We start from the raw sequence: 23,817 nt of genomic DNA on the forward strand, positions 1-23,817 counted from the left end.
AATTACATTGTGTGGGTGTACCTAATGGCCAATAGCTGTTGTTTACAAACATCTTATACAGTATGATGTAGGAAATGAGGATGGAAGGATGGGGGTCAAACTTCTTCAGTGCTGGATGGGTGTAAATCTTTTCATTTTCCTGTTGCATCTGCCCTCTAGTGTCGCTTAACCCTTACTGCAATAATAATGGTCATTTTAAAAAAGTGTGTGTGTGTGTGTGTGTGTGTGTGTGTGTTTTGTCTTTCTATCTGGACATTTTGGTCAATCCACACAAGGAAAATGCTAGGATGAGCTCCTGTCCCCCTAATTACACAATGTAGATATGTCTGTATGTGTGCACGTGTGTACCTTAAGCTCTAAGGCCTTTGCTATAATGTTATCCGCCACTCCGAGGAGGTCATTAAAGGTGAGCCTTTCTAAAGTCATCCCTCTTGGAAGACCAAGCAAACGGAACATATCCAACCAATGGTCCTGGGACAGGTGTTCCCCACGCACATACTTCAGCACCGGAACGATATTCTGAACACATAGATGGAAAGTTGTTAAAGTGTTGTTTTTATTTAAACACATCACAAAGAAAGCAGCCCTGATAGCTAAATATGTTGAAACTAAAACTCTAGTTGAACTGAAGACATTCCCATCAGCAATCTACACTCTACAACAATCTACATTGTGTACCTTGTATTTATCCACTTCTTCTTGCAATTTAACAGAAATGGCTGTAGGTTGATCCAGCTTCCGAAGTTTGTCCTGCCATGTAAAAAGAAATTCCTCAAACAAATATGTCTTGCTCCTGTAAAACAGAAAAAAAACATTCAAAGAAAGGGTCAAAAGTTGGAATCGATTGTTCATGTTGGAGCTGCTGCCTGTACCTAAATGAGATCCAGTCCTCCTGAGCCTTCTCTGTGAAACCTTGGTGCCACTCCTCGTACAGACCCCACATCTGGCTGTATTCCTCCATGTCTTGTTTCGTCTCTTCTGCAAGGGGGAAAGTAGACACCTCTAGGTCGAAGTAGGCACAATCGTCCCTGAGGAGAGATGAAGAAAGGTGAGAAGTGGAGGACTTACATGCATAGAATTGCAAGATCTGAATCCATGCATCCTCTTGCACAAAAGCATTTTAATTATGCTAACTATATAAACTCCAAAATAACTCCTTACATTAGTTTATTGCGCACTAACTCCAGCTCCTGGAACTCTTGCTGTTTATCCCGGATAGTCTGAAGACTGGCAAGGAGGGCAGCATGATCATCAGTTTCAAGCATTTCATCTTTGGGCTTCAGTTGGTCCCAGCGGGCCTTAAAACGCTCCAAATCTGCCCTGTAGGCATTGATGCGATCAGTGGTATGACTCCGCATCACCTCCACCTTAGGATACGGTACATTGGAAATATTAAAGACAGATAACTACCGGTAGATATACTGCAGGTAGTTGCACTAAATGTGTGCCGTGAAGTTTTGTGCACATATGTCATACCTGATCTTTGATCATGAGCTGATGGCTCTCCATGACAAGCTCTAGCTTATCCCATTTGGCCCTCAGGGGGGACAAGGAGTCCAGGCCCGCACCAGATACTACACGCAGCAAACGATTCTTCTCCTCCATCGACTTGAACTGAGGTAGGATCTAATCATATATACCCATACAGTTGTCACTTTCCATGCGATGCAGAATATTTCAGTGTATTCAAATAGAAAATAAATGGTGCTGTTCGGATCCATGAGTGCACTGGAGCCAGCTGCAGTAGCACTACAGCTGCACACGAAATAGTCCAACCCTCATTGTAAATGTATTTATTTTGAAAATGTACACACTTCCAAATAGATTTTAAAAAATCAGACTGTTTGTAATAATAAATGTGTTGACCAATTTACATGGTTTTTGTTTAGTTAGTTTATTGCAACTATTGCAGTTTCTGAAGTTTGCATATAAACGTAATAATTGACAATGAGGGTTGAATAGTTTTGAGTGCAACTGTATATTTTGTTGTAAGTTCTTGAGTATGTGGCTAATACCTCAGGTTTGCGGGCAACTATCTGGTTATATTTGCCACTGGATGCACTAATTTCTTCAATATTTTCCGGTCGTGTGGACAACGTCTCCATGGACTCAGACACAAAACTGTCTATGGCCTGCGTGTGGCCTTAAAGGAGGCAGAGCAAAAGGGATGTCATCAAACAACATGAATGATGCATACTGTTCAGTTACCCAGGGACCAAGTTCTTAATTAAGAAGTAACAATTGTTGTTATTGTGGTTACCTTGTATGGACTTTCTGAGCGACATGAGCAGCAGGTCAAAGAGCCTCTGGATCAGGCCATCAATGGCAGTTTTTAGTGGCTCACAGTTCACTGTGATACAGTCCACCTTCTCCTGGCTGACAAAAACAGAAAGATACATTCTTTGCGTTAGTTTTGAAGCAGAAATAATTTCTTATTCTTGTTCGATAACTGCAGAGTTTTATTCAGGATTGTTACTGTAGTAATATGTTCATGAGTATGGTGTTAACTGTTGACAGGAATTGCTACCCAGTAGTGGTGTTGCAATGCTTTAAACGTTATGATAAATGTTTTTTAAATATACTTGAAACTGCACAATAATGAAATATTGTTATAGAGATGTTACACTAAATTATATTGTTATAAACATGTTCATTTTTGTGTTTATAGGTGTTGCCTTTTCTGCTTAGAGCCATATTACTGAATTTAATTCAAGATTGTACTTTTAATACCGTTTGTACGTGTCATATGTACCTTGGCAGGCGTTCTAATTCTTTTCCTCTGGCTTTCAAAGCCTTGAAATTTCTCTCCCAATCCTGCACAGAGGTCAGGTGTTTCTCCACAAACTTCTCTAAATCCACCTGGCCCAGCACCACCCACTCCTACAACACACAACACAAACAATGGCACAAAGAAACTGTGATGTGCATACTTCCTCATTTTAAATGTAACTGGATCAGAAGTCAAATCACTGACATTTCAACAAGGACAAAGATAACTCACAAAAAAGAACCCCAAGAGAGTGGGATTTCCCTTTCAAAGATATTCCTGTGTTTCTCACTTGGGAAAGCGAAACATGCTAATAACATCAGAAAAAACAGAAGTATGACATTTGAAAGAAAACAGCACTCCGTCTCTATGCCAATGAAGTGCTTTAAAGAACAAAATAATGTAATCATGAGTTTAAGAAAAAGTACAGTTCTCAAAGCAAACTTCTGCCAAGGCAGCTCAAACTCTACATATCAGATACTGTAATGTGAAAAACATTGCATTGATAAGATTCATCCTTGCAATATATGTACAGTATGTATGTAAAATCCTCGCAAAACTTTTGTATGCCATGAAACGCTCAAGGGCATTTTTAATCCCATTGACATCATGTTTACTAGAGGTTATTATCGTGTAATGGGTCATTTCAATGTGCTTACTTTTCTGCATATATAGGCCTGTTATGGTAATCAATAAACCTGGTACCTTGTACTTGTGTAGGATAGTCTGCAGGCGGCTGAAAAGATCTTCTCCCTTGCTGAAGATGGTGAGGAATCCAGAAGCATTCCTGTCAATCATAGCACTGAAGATAACCTGATCCCCTGGTGCGCTGACACCTTTGAACTGGTTCGGGATCGAGATGAACCTCTTCATCTCCCTGTAATAGCGTGCTCGCACCTCTTCGAATGAAGGTTGGAACTGCAATCGGCCTTGTCTACTTAGTGGAAGGACACAGGGTACATCTCTTTTGTGAAATTCACACAATCAGACAACAAAGTAACACAAATGAAGGATTTGCACTAACTTGAAAGTGAGATCAATGTGTATTTCAGGTAGGTTCTTGTTCAGAGCTTCCAGTCCAGTCTGGTACTGGTGTTCAAGAGCCTTGTAGAGCTGGTGATTCCAGTGCTGACGCCATGCCCGCATGTCATCAGAACTAAAGCCCTGATTTCAAAGAAGTTTGTGTATCATGAGTGAGTCTTCAGAATGTTAATTAATCCATTATTAGTATACATCCAATAGAGAGATACATTGATGTGATGGTAAAGGACATCAATATATTGGTTGCTACTTAATTTGTTTAATTTTCTGTTAGATGAATGAAGGTTGTTCATATCCAAGTATATGCTAGTACTGCGTCTCATAGCACCAGCGCACACACTTATGAGGATTTTTCTGTTTTCTCCCCAGTGGCGATCAATACCTGAGCCTCCAGAGTGGAGAAGCCAGTACGGAGCTCCTGGAGGCCTTCTTTCCACCGCTGCTGATGTCTCAACAAGTCAACATTCATCAGTGTCACAACCTGTGGAAACACACTCAAAAAATGAGAAATGAAGCAAGTCTGGAATCATTTACAGTATTCTACATACAGTATATGTACAATAACAGTTATAATCTTTTCCTTCCAGTACCAATGTGATAGATCTACAACCTTGTCAATAAAATCTGTGTGCCATTTGCGTAGCTTCCTGTTCTCCGTGGATAGTTTTTCAGTGGCAGACTGCAGCTTGGAGATGTACACCTCCAACTCTTTAGGATTGTCCCAGGTGATGTGAAGTTTACCGCCTGAGTCCTTTGACTGAGAGCGTGGGTTCTGAAGCAAAGAAGAGATTTTATCAAATAAAAGAAGAATACATGCATGATGCAAGAAACACTTAAAAGCGCACCCTTACTTGCTACATATAGTGACCATGTCGCTGTATTGTCAACACACATCTCTTCTATGTATGAGGTGTGATATGAAACGGAACCGGTGCTTGAAAGCTGGCACTGACATTGTCAAATGCAATGAGCGTCAGTAGAACCGCTCAGTAATTAAAGGTGCAGACAAGTCCGAACATCTATGTGCGTTGATCTGACAAATCTTTAAGTAAAGTAGATCAAATGTACAATGACTACAGCTTCTGCTTGGACATCAACAAGTAGCTAGCAGCTGTTTAACTTCCAATAATGCCTCGCACCCTACCACTTCTATACTGTCTTATCCTTCATAGTAGAAATGCCATAGTTCAGTCTGATTGGCTTCTGGATGCTCCGGTTCTCACAAGCTTTTCTTGTATGAGAAATCTTGTCATGTTTTAATCGTGTGTGACCTCGTCACCCCTAAATTCCATAGTTGCTTGAAAGAAAATTTACAAATGAAAAGGAGCAAAATGTGCACATTAGGTCCTTAATGCTTTTTCAACATGCCAGAAATCGTCATTCAGACTGGCTTTCAACCATGCACAGTACCTTGATGACTTGCTCAAAGGCCAATGCAAGAGTGAGCATCATTGGTCTTTGAGAAGGAATCATCTGCTGGTCAATGGTGTTGTAGAAATTTGCCACCTACGACATTGCACAACTATGTTACATTGTGAACATGAGACAGATTCAGTGATGCAGAAGGCAAAATACCCAGAATAAATGTCACCTGTTTGAGAACAATGGCCTGCCTGTGGAATTTATCTGCAGTACTGGCAGCCAGCTGGATCTTGGCAGGAATAGCAAAGCCTAGAGCAGAGAGCTGCCTGACCTCCCTTAGCAGACTGACCAATCTGTCGGAATAATGGATCTTCAGCCTGCCATCCACATGGTCCAATTCCATCACTCGATTACTTGCCTGGAGACTAAAGCAAGAAATAATATAACTATTTTATATCACAGAAGTATAGAAGATATACTTGCAGTGTTAATAAGTAAAGTGTGCACACCTGAGTCCTGACTTTGGATCAGCCAAACCAGATAAGACATCTCTGGACCAGTCATCAAACTGATCCTGTTCATAAGCCCTCAGAATCTCCAGTAGGTCATCACAGAAATGCACGAACCCTTTGAAACCTGACAGATCCGACAGCAAAGCCTCAGAAATGCGGACACAGTCTTCTACCTGAAAACAAATGAAACATTTTTAAAAAGTCAATCTCAAGCAATATGAAATTTTAAAAACACAGTAGAAAAAGTCAATAAATACCGTAGCTTTCTTGAGTTAGTGACCTTTTGCGCAAGAGTGATTCTGATACACTAAAAGAGTAAATAATTAGTAGGACACACACAGAGGATTCCATTCCACTTGGAATCTTTTTTCTGCATTTTTTAAAATAGTTATCTTAATTGTGTGTCTTTTTAAAAATAAAAAAATCACTTGCGGTCCAAATACTTGTGGACGTAACTGGATATCAAATATATATGAGCAATGTAGCAAACAACAGCTTTCTTAGATAATCTCCTACAGTCGCCAGCTGCATGGTCTACAAAAACAAATAACTATTAATTAACTATTAATTACTTAACTAATAATTGCCTTCACAAAATGGCAGTAGCTACATTTGAAGTATCATGTGTGGTCAGTGTCCAGCAGCTTTATCTACTGTAATTCTTAATTCTGTAATTCTCAATTAATGCTGTTGCCGCTGTGTTGTACAATACACTTCACAAATGACCATGTTGAGAGCCTACCGAAGGGAGATCAATTTTACGTTCCACTTTGTCATGCACTTAAGTTGTTGTGTAGTAAAAACTCATAAAACTCCAGAAATAACAGCCTTTCTCCAGTCATCTCCTTCTTCCAGTTAATGCCCTGACCTCTGTGAGATTTATATAAATAATGCCACGAGTATGACTGAGACTATTGAGAGTGTGTGCTCAAAAAAAGCTACCTTATGGATAATGTGCTGCACCCAGACAATTTTGTTGACCACGTCAGAGAGGTTTCTGCCAATGAGTGGCCCAGACTTCTCTCCTGGACTTCCATGGCAGCGACTTTCAAAATCTGTCTTCAAGCCTAGAATTAGAAGTATCAAATTTCAGGTAACACAAAGAAATTATGAGATTTGGAAGATGCTGTACTTTTGTATACCTTTGTTGTAATCCAGGACTCTGGCCAGTAGAGTGTCTCTCTCTGACTGCAGCTCATTCCTAACAGCGGGGCGCCTGATTAACTCTTTGTGCTTTTGAAACACCTGCAACAGCTAGGAAAAACAAACATGCAAATGTCGTGAGCGCACGTCAACAACAAACCACCACAACTGTAACCACAGCTTTTAAAAATACCTGTTGAGGGTTGTCTTGTACATCAGCAATGTAGCTCTTTAGTCTTCCTGCCACCTCCCGCTCTGATGGAGCCATCATGCGCTCAAACTGAGCCACTGCCGCCCTCCAAAGAGGCTACAAGGATGGGTGCAATAATCAACAGAAAAAGGTCAACTGAATAAAGTAGGAACCGCATTAACAAAACACTTCAACATGCAACAAAAATCCACCTTTACAAAGAGCATTACGCAGTTGAGTGGTGATGTAGTGGATCATCAAATTGATTGCAGTTAAATATGACAATTAAGGAACTAACTTTCAGGTTACACAAGCTGACATGTACATGCACAGTCCTCAACTAACCTCAGTGTAAGGGTTGTAGTGGAGAGGGTTGAGGCCAGAGAATGGTTCAAAAACACAATCAGAAGTCAGAGCCTGCTGCTTTCCTGCTGGTAACAAACGCAGTAGCTTCTCATGGAAAATCCGCAGCGACAACACCTGAAGAATATAGTAAAACAGTAGGGCAGTCCATGGATGGATGGATGGATGATAGATGAATAGATAGAGAGAGATGAATACCTTACCTCGTCCAATCGTTTTCCTAGGCAGTGCAAGGTTTGTGGGCAGTGTTTATTTCCCTTCCAGGCATGAGGTGCGTGTCTCTTCCACACCTGACAATTTCATTGAAGTATGCTACTGAAGTAATATTTTGTACATAGATTTCCTTTTAAATGTTTTGGTCTATCATACCTGTCCAGTCAGATTCTCACAAGCTGCAACCCACTGCTCACAGATAGTAACACCTGTCTTCAAGCTCTCCCTCACAGACACAAATGGCTGCTCAAAGATTTTGAGATCACTCAGCTTCTTTTGGACGTAACGGCCAAGGGATCCACCTTGTAAAAGGAAAAATAAACCTAAGAGAAATATCCCATTCCGCGTTCTCAGTTCTTTACTATCACACGGTTTTATTATGTTTAATTAATCTTCTGCCATTCCAGGCATTCGCAACCAAGCATTCTAATATCATTCACTGTCTGAGAGTCCTTCCATCCATTTTCTATGCTGCTGTTCTCGTTAGGGTCATGGGTGAGATGGACTATGTCCTAGCTGACTTTGGGTGAGGGACAGGGTACACCTCAGAACGGTCATCAGTCAATTGCAGGGCACACGTAAACAAACAGACATTCACAATCACATTCACACCAATGGACAACTAAAGAGTCTCCAATTAACCCAACATGAATGTTTTTGGAACTGAGGCAGTGCAACATTGTTTAGGTATATGTTCACGTCAGTAAAACTCACCAATAACATCCATCAGTCGGACCATGCGTGTCTCTGGATAAGGTTGATAATCGAGCTGCCGCCAGACACCATCTAAAGTGTCTCTGCTTTGCTCCACCAGATCCAGAACATCAGACATAGACAGGCCATCAAGACCACAATACTCCTAGTGAGAACACAAAGACATGGTTATCATCACTCTTAGAGATAACACAAGTTTACAGAAGCTACAGTAGGTGGATTTCTAACGACCAATTCATATTGTTTACATCTCCTATAAGGAAAACCCTGTGCACGTACAGCAAATGCTGCACTAAACATAGCAGTTCACTTCAAACCAATACAAATTATTTTTGATTCATACCTTCTCTATAAGATTAAATTGCTCAGTAAAATATGTAGCTCTTTCTTTCACATCGGTCTTCTTGGCAGATTCACAGATGTCTGCCCAGTATAGGAACTCATCGCTAGGGGTAAGAATACCTGTGTGAAGAGGTGAGATATATTGCGTCAAAAAATACTGTATGAGTTTGTTTGATAATTGCATCGGGGATCTGACAATTATAGGTTCTATAGATTCTAACAATGTGGGCACTGTAGTATTAGATTTGAAAGTCATTCAAACATGGCATAGCTTTATCTTAGACAATGTCATCAGCCTGGATTATAATGTACCAAAGACAAATGGTGATATAAAAATGCCTGAAAAGAAGGTTAAAGATAATCTAGCTTCTGCGCACTTGCCATTTGTAGTTAATTCATTCATTGTCTTCCACTTACACTGTGCAGAGTCACAGGTGAGCTGGAGCCTATCCCAGCTGGCAGGCTCAAAGAATGAATGTATTAACAACACAGTTATATGTGATTTCAGTGATCCTTGTTCAATTTAGTGTTTACTATAAGCTATGGGGTATTAAAGAGATAGTTCGGATTTTTTGGCATGAAGTTGTATGACATCCCCATCAGCAGTGTAGCATAACAACAGTGACTTTCCCCCCACTTTGTTCCGTGAGCAGAGTTCTGGTCAGATTTCGGTGAGGAGGAACGTATTTCCGGTTAGTTGCTGGGGTCACTTGAGAAAAGCGTTTGGCTTCTCAGAACAATATGCTTTCAAAAGTGTCAAAAAAAGTTTTTAAAAAGTCAGACTTCTCAGTCGCTCTGCGTTGTTTCTTCTCCGTTTGTATCACTACGTGATCTCGCCTGTCCATTGTTGTGTGTGTTCCACAGCAGAGGAAGACTGCTGCGACACTCACACAACAATGAACAGGCCAGAGCACGTAGTGATACAAACAACCAGAACTCCGCTCACGGAACAAAGTGGGGGTAAGTCACTTTTCATACGCTACACTGCTGATGGGGATGTCCTACAACATCATGTCAAAAAATCCAAACTATCCCTTTAATGTGATTTATTGTGTGTGGGTGTGTGCACAAACCCAAAACATCATCTTCCGAGTTGCCTTTCTTCAAGGCAGAAAGCTGTGCTCCAGACTGGCGAATCACTGAACCCAGACCTAGCTCCAGCTCATTCAAAAGACCTGCGAGCTTCGGATCAAAAGCCGACTGCCAGCGTTCATCCTTGAGCAGCACAGGCGCAAAGACCTGTCTCACAGCCTGGTATAGAGTGTTGATCGGGGACTCCAGCATGGACGACACAAGGATGCTCTGATGGATGTTCTCTTCTGTGATCACTGTAGGGTACAGCTTGAAGAACACCAACACTTTGTTTCTGCTGCCTTCCAATGCTTCAATCTGGTGAGGGAAGAGGAGTTAAGCATAGTTTTTGAAGTGTTGTTGGTATGTCTGCTCCTGAGGAATGCCGAATACCTTATTTGACAGCTGCAGATTGTTTTCATGTCTGCTGATGGACAAGATAAATTCATTTCCATCGTCCAGGAAGTTGTTGAGCTCTGGGCTGTCATTCAAGACGGACGGCGCATTGAGCTCATAGAAGTTTCCCGTTGTGGTAAGAATAAACTTCTTACGAGCATCATTTCCTTGCTGGGACATTTGCTGTAAAGAACAAACTCACATTGTGTTAGAAAGCCCATAATTTACCATGTTTTGTGTTGTTTATGCTTCACTGGTAATGTTTAGATTTGGGCGTTGTTTCTTTCCCACTGTGTTCGGCCGTCAGTGAACGCACCGCAGTAGTGTGATGTTGCATCAGGTAAAACGTCTTTTTTATGACTTCTCCGACGCTGTACAGGCAGATGTACCTTTCCTCTCCTTCCTTGCGCCTCATCCTTGTTTTCCCAAGTTAATGCTGTGCGTGAATGCATAAAGGTGAGGTTTAATTCAGTTGTTAGATCTGTGTGAGCTCTATTGTACACTTTTGTTCTGTGTAACTCTTGTGTTCATTAATGCTAACATTAGCATTCAAGCTAACTGTATAGCGATTTATTACATTAATAAGCATCATATTGACTTAATTTCCTTATTGAGTTCTGTATTTGATGTGCCTTTGGCTAATCAGTATGTTTATGTGTAATATTAGTTACATTCATTTACTGTTTATTTATTCAGTGACATTTTGTATTCTTTGTATATTGTTACAGTACCACAGCATAAAGCCTTATAAAGACCACAGTTTACCAGTGCTTGCTGCCGCTTATTGACCAAATCCACCAAACAGAGGACAACTTGCCGTGTTCTTTGACTTGAACACACATCTATACCTTTGACCGCTCCAAACCAGTGCATCCTTGGAGACATCTCAACACCCTGAGAACCCTCTCCGTTTCACATTGCAGAAGTATGTCAAACTACAATAAAATATGTGACACTGTCACACAATCGATAACATACAATAATGCCTTTTTAAGGGTAATGTGTCAAAGGGATTAATGTGATTGATGCTTGCATTGGTTTTGTACAGAAATATACTGTAGGGACAATTATTAGGCACGTATTTTCTTCCTATTGTTCAATTTTACAACTCGTGGTGCAGCTATATGAGAGGATATTCAAATATTTTGCCCAAATATTATGCATAGCTCTCAGTAGAGTGTAGTAGATAACAGTAAAAGTAGTAGTGGTATACATGGTTACATAATGTGGCTTGTCGGCTTGACAACACAACTCGCAACATCATGTTAAAATGTTTCGATGTATTTGTTAACATTTAGCCAAAGATTTGTTATGTCTTTACGTGTGAGTTACAATGTTTGCAAGCGTGCACTACGCTAATTGCATAGCTTGTTAAGCTGTTCCCTTAACCTCGTTTGTTTTGCGACACTTGATCACGTCTGATCGCTGAAACCAATGTTAATCAATAAAAGCCTGTCATTAAAACTAACCAAGAGGTCGTTTACTACATACTTTCTGATGGAAAAACACATAATACGGGAAAACTCAAGACAAAAACATGATGTGCAAACAAATATAATGTATGGATATATGTGGTAACTCTGAAAATACACTAGATGCGCAAAATGCAGCATGTTAGCAATGTTTTACTGCAGCTTAACAGTGACTTCAGAAGCTAGCTAGCATTAGCACGCTACCTCTGAGAACGGATGTTCCTCACGTAGATTAGTTTGCTTGGAGGACGTAGATTAGCTTGCTTGGAGGACGTTGTTTTGTGAAGAACACAGCACTTTGCCGACGCTCAGGTGGACAGTCCTCTTAGTCCTCTTCCACAATATTTAAGTCATACAGTCAACGGGTGGATGCATTGCAAACTGTTGCCGTTCGTTTCCAAGATTACGCCTGCGTGGTTGCCACGTAACAACGTCAAGGGTGTCACGTGACTACAGTGGCAGGAAAAACCTACGCATTCAACGTAGCAGTTTTTTTTTCTGTACTTTGCTGTTGAATCACTACTCTTTCTTAACATGCTTTTACATCTTCATAAATATAACCCAGGTAACAATGTGGATTAATTCGTATTTTTAAGGATGTGTTGCTTTCCTTTCCACGTGGCGCTAATATAGTAGAATGTAGCTTGCATTATTTTATTTATGTTGCGCCTATAACCAGGACACAAAAACTTGTATTCTGCAATTCATTTCATGTCATCTGATTAGCTTTTTTGTAATTACTGTACGGCGTACTGTTCGCCCCAAAGAGGAAGTTATTTTCATTGCACTCTCTCTTACAGAGCCAGCGAGCAGCATGATGGTAAGTGTCCTTTTAGTCCTTTGTTTTCCACTGTCTCATTTCTATTATGTTTCAATTATCTTGTAACAAATACGTGTCAATTACGTTTTACGTGTTCACTTGGAGGACATTCTGACATTTTCTTCCAATTCGTCTACGGCTCGTATACAGCACACATTGACACACGTAAGTTTTCTATTGGAAGGAGTTGATGGATATGTACATGATTTTTGTATGACTTCAACGACAAAGAAGTTGCACTCGCTGCGTCTCTGCTGCGTGGTCCTCGCCGCTTCCAGGCGTCCCGTTGTCCCCTCCTGGTTCGCCCCGCAGCGGCTCCGCGGCTCGTGCGGTTGCGAGGCGAGGAGAAGCTGGAGCAGCATCAGCAGGGGTGGTGGTGCGGTCCATTTTTAAACTGAACTGTGTTCACTTGTCTTGAAGAGAATTATAAAATCTAACAATTATTAACATATACTGGACATGCAAGTCATTTGATCATCTGCCTCAACCTACTCGCTTGCAAGTGTAGTTAATAGTCGGCATGTGTAATATGTACAGTAAACATGATGTAGCTTCATAATTCATTATTATTGTGTAAGGTATTTGTTTTTTTCACTGTCAATGCCTTGACTGGGTTTTCTTAATCTTTGTCGACACATCCCATATTGCACCGGCTTCAGCATGTGGCCACACCGCACTGTTAGTTTCTGAAACGGAACTAAAATGTTGTTCCCATGTTTACAGCACGTGAACACAATGTTCAACATCTCTTCCAAGAAAGAGTCCGGTGCGAGTCAGGAAGATAGTGACGTTCAACATTCCTGTGGTTTTGTTTGCCCTGCAACTTTGCACAGGCTCTCGGGAATTCCCTCACATTTGTCAAATGGCTGCTGTAATTTAGTACAGTACAATGCAAAACTTTAATTATCTTGATTACGCCGGACTCAAAAAAACTAAACCGATTTCCACCAAACTTTGTAGAGGGTTGGCACATGGAAGGAAGATGGTTAAATGTTAGTGAGGCTCTGGATAAAGGTGCTAACACAGGAATGTATTATTTCAGTTTGAGTCAATGGAATGGTACACCCCCATAATCATAATGGCATCCCCAGGTGTTTGTCATCCTTCATGAACCAGGCAATAGCCGGCTAACTGACAAATATGAACAGTTCAGCCTTGGTGGAGGTCTGTGCGCTACTCCGTGATGACGTCACGATGATCCAATGACGTCATTAGTGATTGAAACATAGGTTAAATAACAAGTATATGTAGTCATCTTATTTTACAGTACAGAACAGTATTTTTAGTCCACTCAGCAAAACCCTCATTCAGGTGTGAAAAAGTGCTTTATTGATTCATTTTGTTCATTCAACAGGTATTGAGTTGGGGAGCACCATATTTTACGTAAGTACTTCAAGTACCCTGCTTCAAATGATAAGTAGTACATTTGGGTGTACAGTATTTGCAATGTGGAAAGGTGCTGATCCAAGTAGGACTCCAGCAGTTGATGACATCCAATACAAGCCACAATGTAGCAATGTAGTGTCCTGTGCTGCTGGTTTACGGGTGGCACTCAGTGGTTAGCATTCATTCTAATGGTCAAACGTGACAGAATACTGCACTGAGAAACCCAAACTAAAAATACTTGCTTGTAGCTATTTCTTCATATCGCTGTCTCGTGTGCTCATATTTAGCAGATTATCATTCTCTCTCGTTAGAAACCCAAGTCTTCTCCAGCAACTATTGACTGTCATTCTGACTGTGACTCTGCCTTCAGGTGAGTGGCTCCTTCCTTTTACATCAGTATGATGTCCTGATTGAGTGTTTATATTATATTTCATGTAATATTGTCCCTTTTGTTCACATGCAACTCCACATTCAGCACACATTAATATTACTTCAAATTCGGGATGTACCGATCCGATCGTCAGGATTGGGATTAGCTGCCGATCCCCGGTATTTTAAAGATGATATCGGCTTAAGGATGATATCGGCTTCCGCCACGAGATCGGGCCGATCCGGTTTCAGTATAACGTTTGTAACTCTGGGCCACAGTCCAACATGGTAGTTGCAGTAATGCGCCTCAAAGCTGGTTGCCAATCGACTCCCGCCACCCGCAAGAAGAAGAAAACAGAAAACACAACACCACCATGCAGACATGTCCACGGTGTACCCTGGTGAAGTCAGTTTCATGTTGGACTGCTGTGTCATGGTACGGGGAGCTCGCATGGGAAGTACCACTGTAACCGCTGGTTGTTTATACTAGGGGCCATCAATAAATTACTACTGCGCTGGACTGCTGTGTCATGGTACGGGGAGCTCGCATGGGAAGTACCGCTGTAACCGCTGGTTGTTTATACTAGGGGCCATCAATAAATTACTACTGCGCTGGACTGCTGTGTCATGCTACGGGGAGCTCGCATGGGAAGTACCGCTGTAACCGCTGGTTGTTTATACTAGGGGCAATCAATAAATTACTACTGCGTTGAAGAGTTTGTTAAAAAAAACGTGTCATATATTCTAAATCACACCACGAATGAAGTCAGAAGACTTCATTGACCCTTCCAATATTGTTGAAGGTATCAAAAATACTTGGAAAGTTGTGTGGGGGAATTTTTTCCCGGTCATGTGGGTTCGTTCATTGGCACGCAAGGTGTGGCCATGAAATCCACTGATAGTGTGACTCATCCTTGTAGTTAAAATGTCTGTTACTCTAACCCAGGGGTGGGCAAACTTTTTGACTCATGAGCCACACTGAGTTAAGAAAACCGACTGGGGGGCCAGACTACAGTATATATTTGATACATGAACACTAGTTCTAGTTGAAGCTTACAATTCCAACAGTTCACCTGGAATTATTTGTCTTATTTTATCTGTAAAAGTGTCATACAATCTGCTATATGAGTTTGAGTCCCTTGTGTTCAGGAGCACTTTAAACATCAGACCACATCAAATAAGGAAATGTCATTTTACAGTGTTTTTTTACTGAGTAAGACACCCGGAGTGTACATGAATAAAGGATGTGTTATATGCAATACGAACTACGAACGATAAAACCTGGACTATTAAAAAGTATGTGAACGTCCCTCCTTTTTTACGTCCCAGAAAGTGCAGTGCGTAGTTAAAGTTGTGCGTCACTTGTGTTAGTTTGGCACCATGGGTGAGGTAGTTGTCTGGATGGCTGCATGTGGAAAGCTACTTTGACTTTTGTATGTTAAAACTTTAAATTAAATACTTTGGAAGCAACCGGCGGGCCCGATGTGGCCCCCGGGCCGTAGTGTGCCCACCCCTGCTCTAACCACTACATTGGAGGTGACCTCGACTTAGGAACACTAATTGGAAACATTTGGACATTTTAAACATGTATAATGTCAAAAGCAAACAATAGTTTACCAGGATGAGGATGTAGTGGTGTGGAAATGAAAAGGATGATGCAATGTCAGCAAAGAAGAGGCTTTCTAACCATTGTACATGTTCAAAAGCTACATGAACTAAGACAAAGGAGGACAATGACTGCACGCTAGAGGAACTCAGAGCAGACATAAAGCGGAAAAAGTACCAACAGCCGTGAGAGGAGAGTGTATGAATCATGAAGGGCTGCTAAAAAACTATGAACAGAAAAAAAGCGGATCTTAACACCCCCTCACTGCTGAAAAGAGAAGTACAGTACTCAGTGGTCTCTCCTCTCTTGATTTGAAACAAATTGTCAGATGTATAAACACATTTAATTTTTGTTCTTTCTAATGTTGCCATAGTTTTTTGCAATAACTGAAGTAAAAATATTTTTTTTTAATCTCATTTTGATGGCACGTTGGCTTGTAATTAGAAGAATAACATGCAGTTGCATTAAAAATGGCATTTCTTTTCAAAAAGTACAAGTAAAAGACTGTAATAGATGTGCAGAGCAGTGGCTGAATTGTTCCTTTTGTTGTTTTATTGCAAGCAACTGCTAGTTTCATAAATTAAATAAATCATTTTGAGTGCAACTGTATGTGTTATTGTGACTCATCAATATCCGGAATGGATATTATGGCTGGACAAGCCTGGACACCTAATTATAACGCCATGTTCAGTGTCTGTATACATTATTGATTATGGCATAAAGATGACAACATGTTTTAGTGCTGATCACGAATCCAGAATGCTAATGGACTGAACTCCTTGTGCTTCCAGAAAGTGCTGCTCAGACTGAGCTCAGGGGGGAGATTGGTCAGAATGTGACTATTTCTTGCCCTGTGGAAAGACAAAACACAATCAAATTCTTCTACCTTCAGAAGGATGAAGTTTTTGTAAATGGCTTCTATACTTCAAGAACGATACCAAAGGAGAAATGGCCAAACACCAGAGTGGTACACGGCAAAGCAACAGTGCAAATGTTACATTTAAAGGCGTCACACGACGGAGACTACGAGTGCCACATCCAGTACAACGGCAGTGAAAATGTTTCTTCCATCGTCATACACCTCAGTGTCACAGGTACAAATACGATATTCATTTCCCAGCTTTATCTCTCTCACCACGCACTGCTCTTTTTATCACCTTGCAGCCAAGTATAGCAAACCAAACGTCACCATGTCCTGCGATGACAACATCTGCCTGGTGACGTGTGCCTCGCATGGAGGTTACCCGCGCGCCGAACTGATGTGGAATGGCGTTGGTGACGGCAGCAGCCCAGCGTGGAAGGTTCTGAATGTCAGTGAAGAGAGCGATCCGGACACCATGCTGTACAACACTTCCAGCACTTCATCCTTCAACTGCTCCTATGGGGCGAAAAGGCTGATCAATTGTTCTGTGGGTGGTGTCGCATCTGATATGTTACCTGTCTGTGAGTACGACATTCCATCCATCCGTCATCTATACCAGCGGTTCTCAACTGGACCCACCATCACCCCTCAATGACATGCAGCAGCCCAAATTGCCGAAACTGTTCACCTCAAACATCTTAAACATTTTATATTTGATAGGACTATTTGAGAATCGGAGCAACTGGACTTACAACATCTTGAAGAAAGAGCCCAGTTGCTCTCATTCAACTCGGACACCGTAACGATTCGTTTGTTTTGTATCATGATTCGTGGTCGCCGATACGATTCAAGGATGATATCGGTTCATTTAGAACGATTTATATAACTATATAACTGTTGAATTCAGCCTTTATGCCGTTATATAATGACAAATGAGCACAAAATAGCATAAAGACGATGGCCACACTGTTTGAGTGGCGATCTTCTTGGTAAATAAAGTATTTTATACAAAGCAGTGCAATTTAAATGTTGCCAGTCATAAGTAAAACACAAATAGTTGACAGCTGTAATGGTGATGGAAGCTGGGGACCCCTGCAGCCTGGACACTGTTTTTTCTGTTTTAAGTTGAACAGGACAGATTTCTACGTGATGGAGATATGTGTATTATTTTATTCTGTTAATTTTGTTATCTTGAGCTAAAAAAAATAATTACAGTTTATGTCCCATGTATTCATATTACAGTGTTCCCTCGTTTATTGCGGGGGGATAAGGTTCCCAAAACGGGGCACAATAAGTGAAATCCACAAAGTAGCCAACTTAATTTTTTTTTGCATGATTATATATGTTTTAAGGCTGTAAAACCCCTCATCATACACTCAGACAGGCATTAACCTTTTCTCACATTTCTCTCTTGTTTAACCACTCGAAGTTCAAAGCTTTGTTTGAATTTTAACGCTCATTCATTGCTTTGTTTGTCGCGATATTATGACTGGAAGAAAATCACATCTTTCTTGAACATTTCAATTTCATCAGACTAAAATGACATTATTTGTCCTAATGATATTACAACCCTATTCTCGTAAAATCACATTTTCTCATTAGATTACAACTTCTTTCTCTTAATATTTTGGCTTTATTTTTGTAAAATTACTGCTTATAATTCTTCCATTCCCCCCCCCCCCCCCCCCCCTCCCAGTTAAATTATATTTGTAGAATTTCTGCAGGCCAATGAAAAAAAAAAAACAGCCACAGGCCGCAAATGCCCCCCCCCCTCCAGTTCTGTGATGCTGAACATGATAAGCAGGTCGTACATGCATGAACGTCATTTCCCCAAATACTGTACTTGTCTCTCTCATATACAATGTGATCTATCCCAAGGTGTTCCAAAGGATCCTCCTGACATTTACATTCTCATCGTGATTGGAATCTGCTCACTGCTGGGCCTTATTGCGTTGATTCCATTGTTGCTGAGATGGAAACACAAAAAAGAACAGACAAGTAAGGAGGCATTAAACATACGTTAGTGACAATGATAAGCCATTTCTGAACCCGACTACGAGCATGGCTGACGCCAGTATGGTAATTCATTTTCTTTTTCAATTTACAGGAGCTGGGGACCCAAAGTAAGTTAATATTTCTGTCAACATTTATGAAACACTCATTCCATTATGGTGGGTGGTGGACTCAATTACCAACTTCTCTTGGAGGAATACTCAGTCATTTTGTTTAAATGGCTACTGCATTCCACCATTCACATTCTGTGAAAGTAAATGATCAAATTACTATAACCAGCTTTGGAAATTGCAAACTAATACAGTTCCATAGAGCACAATGACCATAAATCTGTAACGAAAACGGAACGTTATATTCAATTTCAAATCTTATATTCAAACACAGTCATCACTGACCACTTCCTTCCCCATTCAGAGAAGCCATTCCCCTCAATTAAAGCCAATGGACGAAGATGGTACATCTGCGAGCGGCGGCAACGTAAGCCACGTCCATCAAGACTCCAAAGTGATTCATGTTGGTGTTCTATAATCCTATCGTCAAAGTCAGTAGTTCTTTCAACTGTATTGTATTGCATATTGCAGTATTTGTCTTATTTTGCACAAACTGTGTTTATTTGTGAAATGAATGCATAATGTCTTCATGTCTTCAAAAGCAGATGTCAATATCTGAATCAGTTGATATCAGTATTGGTAATGAAGTGCTGGACAATATCGGATATCGGAAAGGAAGCCAATATGGAACATCTCTCGTTTAGACTTCCTTGATAGTTGTGTTCTAAGAGTTCATTTCAATCTAAAAAGTGAAGTACTGACAAAGCAAGTTTGCTTTTCTCATGAGTTATGTAAGGAATGATAAAGAAACACAAGTGGCATTATTATGATCACATGCAACGCCGCAAGCTACACCTGCACTCATACACATAACACCCTTCAAATGTGGGCATTAATATCTTTCAAATAAGCTCAGCTTTTATATTGCATCTCACGGGTATCTGTGTACCTAATGAAGAGTCCTGTGATGCGCTGTGTGCAAATATTACACGTTTCACTACTGGAAAGGGTGCTGCCTTTAAACATAAAGCTGTACAAAACACTGTTCTCAGATGATGTTGCTATCTTTATGCTGGTGCTGTCCTGTATGTTTGAGTAACGCTGTTCATTAAAGATGGTATGATACGCTGCATTTGTCTTTTGACAAGACTTTAATTATTCGTATGAGTGAACGGAAACAAGAAACTACTGGGGTGAATTGTCAAATGTCAAAAACATTGAGACAAAGTAAACTATACGCAGAGCCTGCCCGACCCAAAGTGGTGCACTCGCAGAGATTTGACTGTACTTTATACGGTATTTACTGTACATACGCTTGCAATAGAAATTGAATGGCTGTGTTTTTACCGTTATCTTTCTTTTGTAAAGTAATGTGTTACCCAATTCACAAATAAATACAAAACAAATCTGAAATAAATACCCTTACCACATCATTTATGCAAAGATACGTACAAAAATGTTTGTTATCATTTGTAGTAATATTGTTGGGCATTGGTTGACATTTGAATCAGACTGAACCTTTTCGTCTTAATAAATTGGGCTCTCGAGTTATTCCACAGCAAACTCATCCAAGCATGCCCTTTGGAATTGTCCTAATGATCTTGGTAAAATGTATTGATAGTTTAAGTGTGAAATAAGAGGTCAATCTGTGATTTGGTGATTCATTTTAAGAAGTGTGTTCTAATACGTTTGAAGTGGGAAGACTAGTACCTGGAGAAAACCCACGCATGCAAACATGCAAACGCCACACAGAGATGTCCAACAGAGATTTGAAACCAGATTTTCCAGATCTTCTGTATGTGGGACCAACATGCTAACGACTAGCCTACCATGCTGCCTATTTTGGCATTCACTTGCTGTTTTTTTTTTATTTCAAAATGTAAATATACTCTGAGTTCCACCTCATAAATGTGAATATTTTTAAATTTCCTTAGTTGTCCATGAAAGTAGACCGATTATCTTTGGAAAACAGTGATTGACATGTTTGCCTCTTTTCTGATATGTTGCGAACCAAACCGCTAACTGGTTGTGTTTGGTTCATATTGATTTGGTCTGTCAAAGGGCACAGGTGTCAAACTCAAGGCCCGCAGCCCATACTCAGCCTGCAGTATCATTTTATGTGGCTTGTGAAAGCCTATAAATAATGCACATAAAAAAGACACTTACATCATAAGTAATTAATAACTATCTTATATGTAATTTATTGCATTAATTACGTTAAATTTTGTTTATGTAATTAACGCATGAGACCCCGATCAAGCAGGCCTCTGGTATGAAGGCAGACACAATCACAGTGGAGCGTCCCCACACAGTCACACAGTCTGGCGCGCTTTTTGAACTTCATTCTAACCTGAACACAAGAGCAGTACAATATAAAAAAAAAAACAATATACTGTAAGAATCTCCACCTCACACACTAGTCCTAGTCACTAGTCCTGCCAACGACACTTCCTCATTCTCATTACATGAACGCGAGATGCATTCAGGGACACTCGGAACATCTTAAAACAACTGTGTGTGTGTGTTTAAATAAACAGGAAGGAAAAGATAACTTGAAGTGGCTATTCTTATCACTTCGTAACTCTCCATTCGGATGTACAATTTGCTACGTTTAAGTATGCTGGCAAATACTGGACACTGAAAACAAGTAAATTTACCTCAACTTACGTGCTGTCTTTGAACGCAACCCATCATTGCTCATAATAACACGATTTAAAGTGAGTCAAACGTTTTGCTATTAAAGTGACTAGTGTTAGATTTTTAGACTTGTGGTACCTTTTCGCTTGATTGACATATTGTCATTTATCTTTGTGTTAATTAAACATGGTAAAAATGGGCATATTTCAGACATAGTGGCTAATGGTGATTTATCATGATTAATTAGTGTAGAAACTCTGATTAATCTGATTAAAAATGTCAATCATATATGATTGTTTTTTATCATATACTAAAATTTTAATATAAGTATGATTAAAAATTTTAATCAAATTAATCACGGTTTCTAAATTAATTAATCGCCATTAGCCACTATGCCAATATGTCTGAAATATGCCCTATATGTATAGTATATATATACAGGGTGTCCCAAAAAAATGTATACACACTAGGTGTTTATTATAATTCGTAAAAATTTCAAAATGTAATAGAATTTACAAACCTCATTTTCTTGTCACCGTCTGGTCCAGACACTGCGTTCACAACGTGAAGCAATGGAATCTCGCACATTAAGGCACAATTCCCTTGGTATTTGTGTGTATTCACGTTCAATGGCAGCTCTCATAGCGTAGACTTTGTCTTTTAGGTGTCCCCATAACAAAAAAAAAAGTCCAGTGGTGTGAGGTCTGGTGAACGCGGAGGGTATTCAATGAAAGCCCTCCGTCCAATCCACCTGTTTTGCAAGATCTCATCAAGGAAGGCTCTAACATCGCGATGGTAGTGTGGGGGTGCCCCATCTTGCTGAAAATAAAACTCCTCATCTTCAAAGTCTCCAAAGTCTCGAACCCTAACCCTATGGTTTCACAGTTACAGGTGGCCCTCTGAGGATAACCATATTAATCAAAAGAACAAGCTTTAGATTAATTGACTAAGAAAATAATCTTTAGTTGCAGCCCTTCTCCAGAAAAGCAGTTCTCTCCGTGGGTATGGGAGTCCCCAACCAGGTTAGATTCCCTCACTGTGGCTCACAGTGTATACAGTATACAGGGCTGGTATCACCTGCATTATCTTCTATGACCACTAGATGTAGCAATGGCACCGATAAATGATCCGATGATCATTCCGTTTCAAAGAACACAGCCATTCTTGCAGCAAAAGCAATCCTGCAAAGCAACATTTCATCAGACAATGGAAGTTTTTATTTGTACATTGAACACATGATGATAGATGCCAAATATCAGTTTGTGGTACGTGTCAGAGCAGGTGCGGTGCCCTGTTATACTGAGCAAGATGGAGAGTGTTGACGGTGTATTTCAATGATGGACTTAATTGAGGTAACATAGGTAACATAGGTAACATAGCTTAACTTCGTTCCTCCTCCCTCTCTACAGGACATTTGTCGTCCTTTCCATGCTGTGTTTACATTGGGCAGAGGAGCTGCACCAGGTTGGCTGCACTTCAGGAATGTAACCCTGAGGTCCCAACCACCACCTTCCCTCTTTTCTCCCCACATCTGTCCCTGTCCATGTCTTCTCCCCCACCTTATATGGTCTAATTTCCCTTTTCCTAATTTCCCCCTCTGTTTCTTCTTATGTCATTTCCTTTGGGATCCTCTCCTCCGTCTAATTATCCGGTCCTCCGCTCCAACAGCTCCCCCAAACACCCACAAAAAGTCTCCCTCTCCTCCTCTTCACATTTTTTTGAGGCTGCAGTCCCTATCTACCTCACCTTTCTGGGTTCCTTCCTTAAAATTCAACCAAACTCCCTTACGCCCCCCACTTCCCTGTCATCATTCCTCTGTCGTCTAACCCAAACAAACCAGTTGGACTTTCCTCTGCGGTGGCTGTAAAAGAGAAACACACAGCATGTCGGGCTGGGTTGAAACATAAACATGAGTCTGTTAAAGAGGATATGAGACATAAGCGATCGAGCAATTTGGACTTTGGAACGTGTAAAAGTACCACTCACCATATACAAAGTTTTGAATAAAACTTACATTGATTTCAGGGAGAAAAACTAATTTTCTTAACGGCTCAGTGTTATAAAATGTAAAAATAGTTTCATTACAGTGACAATGAAGAATATACTGTATAGGTACGGTTCTGTAAATTATGAGAAAACGTTCCACTGGCACAGCACAGCCCGTGTAATATCCTGTTGAAGCATTTCTCAGCAAGCAGTGTGTGACCTCTGTCACACTATTCTGATGGGATCCATACCAGAGGATTTATAAACAGATTATAATCGTTTTTGCGCAGGGAGCCAGAGCACAAGGCATCCATTCAAAGCAATTACAGTGGACTTGATCACCATGCTGGAAATTCTAGTTTGTGTTCTGAAAATAATGCTAGGCAACAGGATATTGTGGTGAACTCTCAAAAATCACATTTTCATCTAATGTCCTGAAACTTGACCAATTTCATCGATATCATTCTTAACTTTAAGTTAGTTGTTTGTAAGAACACTGTAC

At 40.4% G+C, this 23,817-nt stretch overlaps 2 protein-coding genes across 5 annotated transcripts in view; one reads left to right on the plus strand and one right to left on the minus strand.

Moving 5' to 3' along the window:
- LOC129191139 (cytoplasmic dynein 2 heavy chain 1) overlaps nucleotides 1-12,011 on the minus strand; it is an 88,062-nt gene extending 76,051 nt beyond the window's left edge. For all 3 annotated transcript variants that reach the window (XR_008573149.1, XM_054794201.1, XM_054794200.1), the window contains exons 1-26: nucleotides 11,791-12,011; nucleotides 10,112-10,297; nucleotides 9,721-10,036; nucleotides 8,649-8,767; nucleotides 8,306-8,450; nucleotides 7,748-7,893; nucleotides 7,582-7,668; nucleotides 7,361-7,495; nucleotides 7,019-7,132; nucleotides 6,825-6,936; nucleotides 6,625-6,749; nucleotides 5,680-5,855; nucleotides 5,400-5,595; nucleotides 5,219-5,314; nucleotides 4,419-4,580; nucleotides 4,191-4,289; nucleotides 3,792-3,931; nucleotides 3,473-3,701; nucleotides 2,753-2,880; nucleotides 2,261-2,376; nucleotides 2,016-2,143; nucleotides 1,477-1,626; nucleotides 1,162-1,367; nucleotides 873-1,028; nucleotides 679-793; nucleotides 349-519 (exon numbers count right to left, since the gene is read on the minus strand). Coding sequence is in view for 2 of the 3 variants with exons in the window: in XM_054794201.1 (XP_054650176.1) it covers nucleotides 349-519; nucleotides 679-793; nucleotides 873-1,028; nucleotides 1,162-1,367; nucleotides 1,477-1,626; nucleotides 2,016-2,143; nucleotides 2,261-2,376; nucleotides 2,753-2,880; nucleotides 3,473-3,701; nucleotides 3,792-3,931; nucleotides 4,191-4,289; nucleotides 4,419-4,580; nucleotides 5,219-5,314; nucleotides 5,400-5,595; nucleotides 5,680-5,855; nucleotides 6,625-6,749; nucleotides 6,825-6,936; nucleotides 7,019-7,132; nucleotides 7,361-7,495; nucleotides 7,582-7,668; nucleotides 7,748-7,893; nucleotides 8,306-8,450; nucleotides 8,649-8,767; nucleotides 9,721-10,036; nucleotides 10,112-10,294 (3,750 nt within the window). In the remaining variant the exon portion in view is untranslated. The remainder of the gene's footprint in view (nucleotides 1-348; nucleotides 520-678; nucleotides 794-872; nucleotides 1,029-1,161; nucleotides 1,368-1,476; nucleotides 1,627-2,015; nucleotides 2,144-2,260; nucleotides 2,377-2,752; nucleotides 2,881-3,472; nucleotides 3,702-3,791; nucleotides 3,932-4,190; nucleotides 4,290-4,418; nucleotides 4,581-5,218; nucleotides 5,315-5,399; nucleotides 5,596-5,679; nucleotides 5,856-6,624; nucleotides 6,750-6,824; nucleotides 6,937-7,018; nucleotides 7,133-7,360; nucleotides 7,496-7,581; nucleotides 7,669-7,747; nucleotides 7,894-8,305; nucleotides 8,451-8,648; nucleotides 8,768-9,720; nucleotides 10,037-10,111; nucleotides 10,298-11,790) is intronic.
- Nucleotides 10,418-20,069, plus strand: LOC129191140 (CD276 antigen). 2 transcript variants are annotated; one of them, XM_054794203.1, is made up of 10 exons: nucleotides 10,418-10,570; nucleotides 10,843-11,039; nucleotides 12,387-12,406; nucleotides 13,761-13,789; nucleotides 14,104-14,162; nucleotides 16,559-16,861; nucleotides 16,932-17,210; nucleotides 18,508-18,627; nucleotides 18,737-18,752; nucleotides 19,057-20,068. In XM_054794203.1, exons 3-10 carry the CDS (start codon nucleotides 12,401-12,403, stop codon nucleotides 19,076-19,078), a joined length of 834 nt encoding a protein of 277 aa, XP_054650178.1. In that variant the 5' UTR covers nucleotides 10,418-10,570; nucleotides 10,843-11,039; nucleotides 12,387-12,400; the 3' UTR covers nucleotides 19,079-20,068. The 2 variants fall into 2 exon arrangements, with proteins under 2 accessions (XP_054650178.1, XP_054650177.1); XM_054794202.1 differs by lacking the exons at nucleotides 10,418-10,570; nucleotides 10,843-11,039 and adding an exon at nucleotides 11,068-12,151 and having other exon boundaries at nucleotides 19,057-20,069.
- Nucleotides 20,070-23,817: the final 3,748 nt, after the last annotated feature.

Source organism: Dunckerocampus dactyliophorus, chromosome 12, assembly GCF_027744805.1.
Source record: "Dunckerocampus dactyliophorus isolate RoL2022-P2 chromosome 12, RoL_Ddac_1.1, whole genome shotgun sequence".
Classification (NCBI taxonomy): Eukaryota; Metazoa; Chordata; class Actinopteri; order Syngnathiformes; family Syngnathidae; genus Dunckerocampus; species Dunckerocampus dactyliophorus.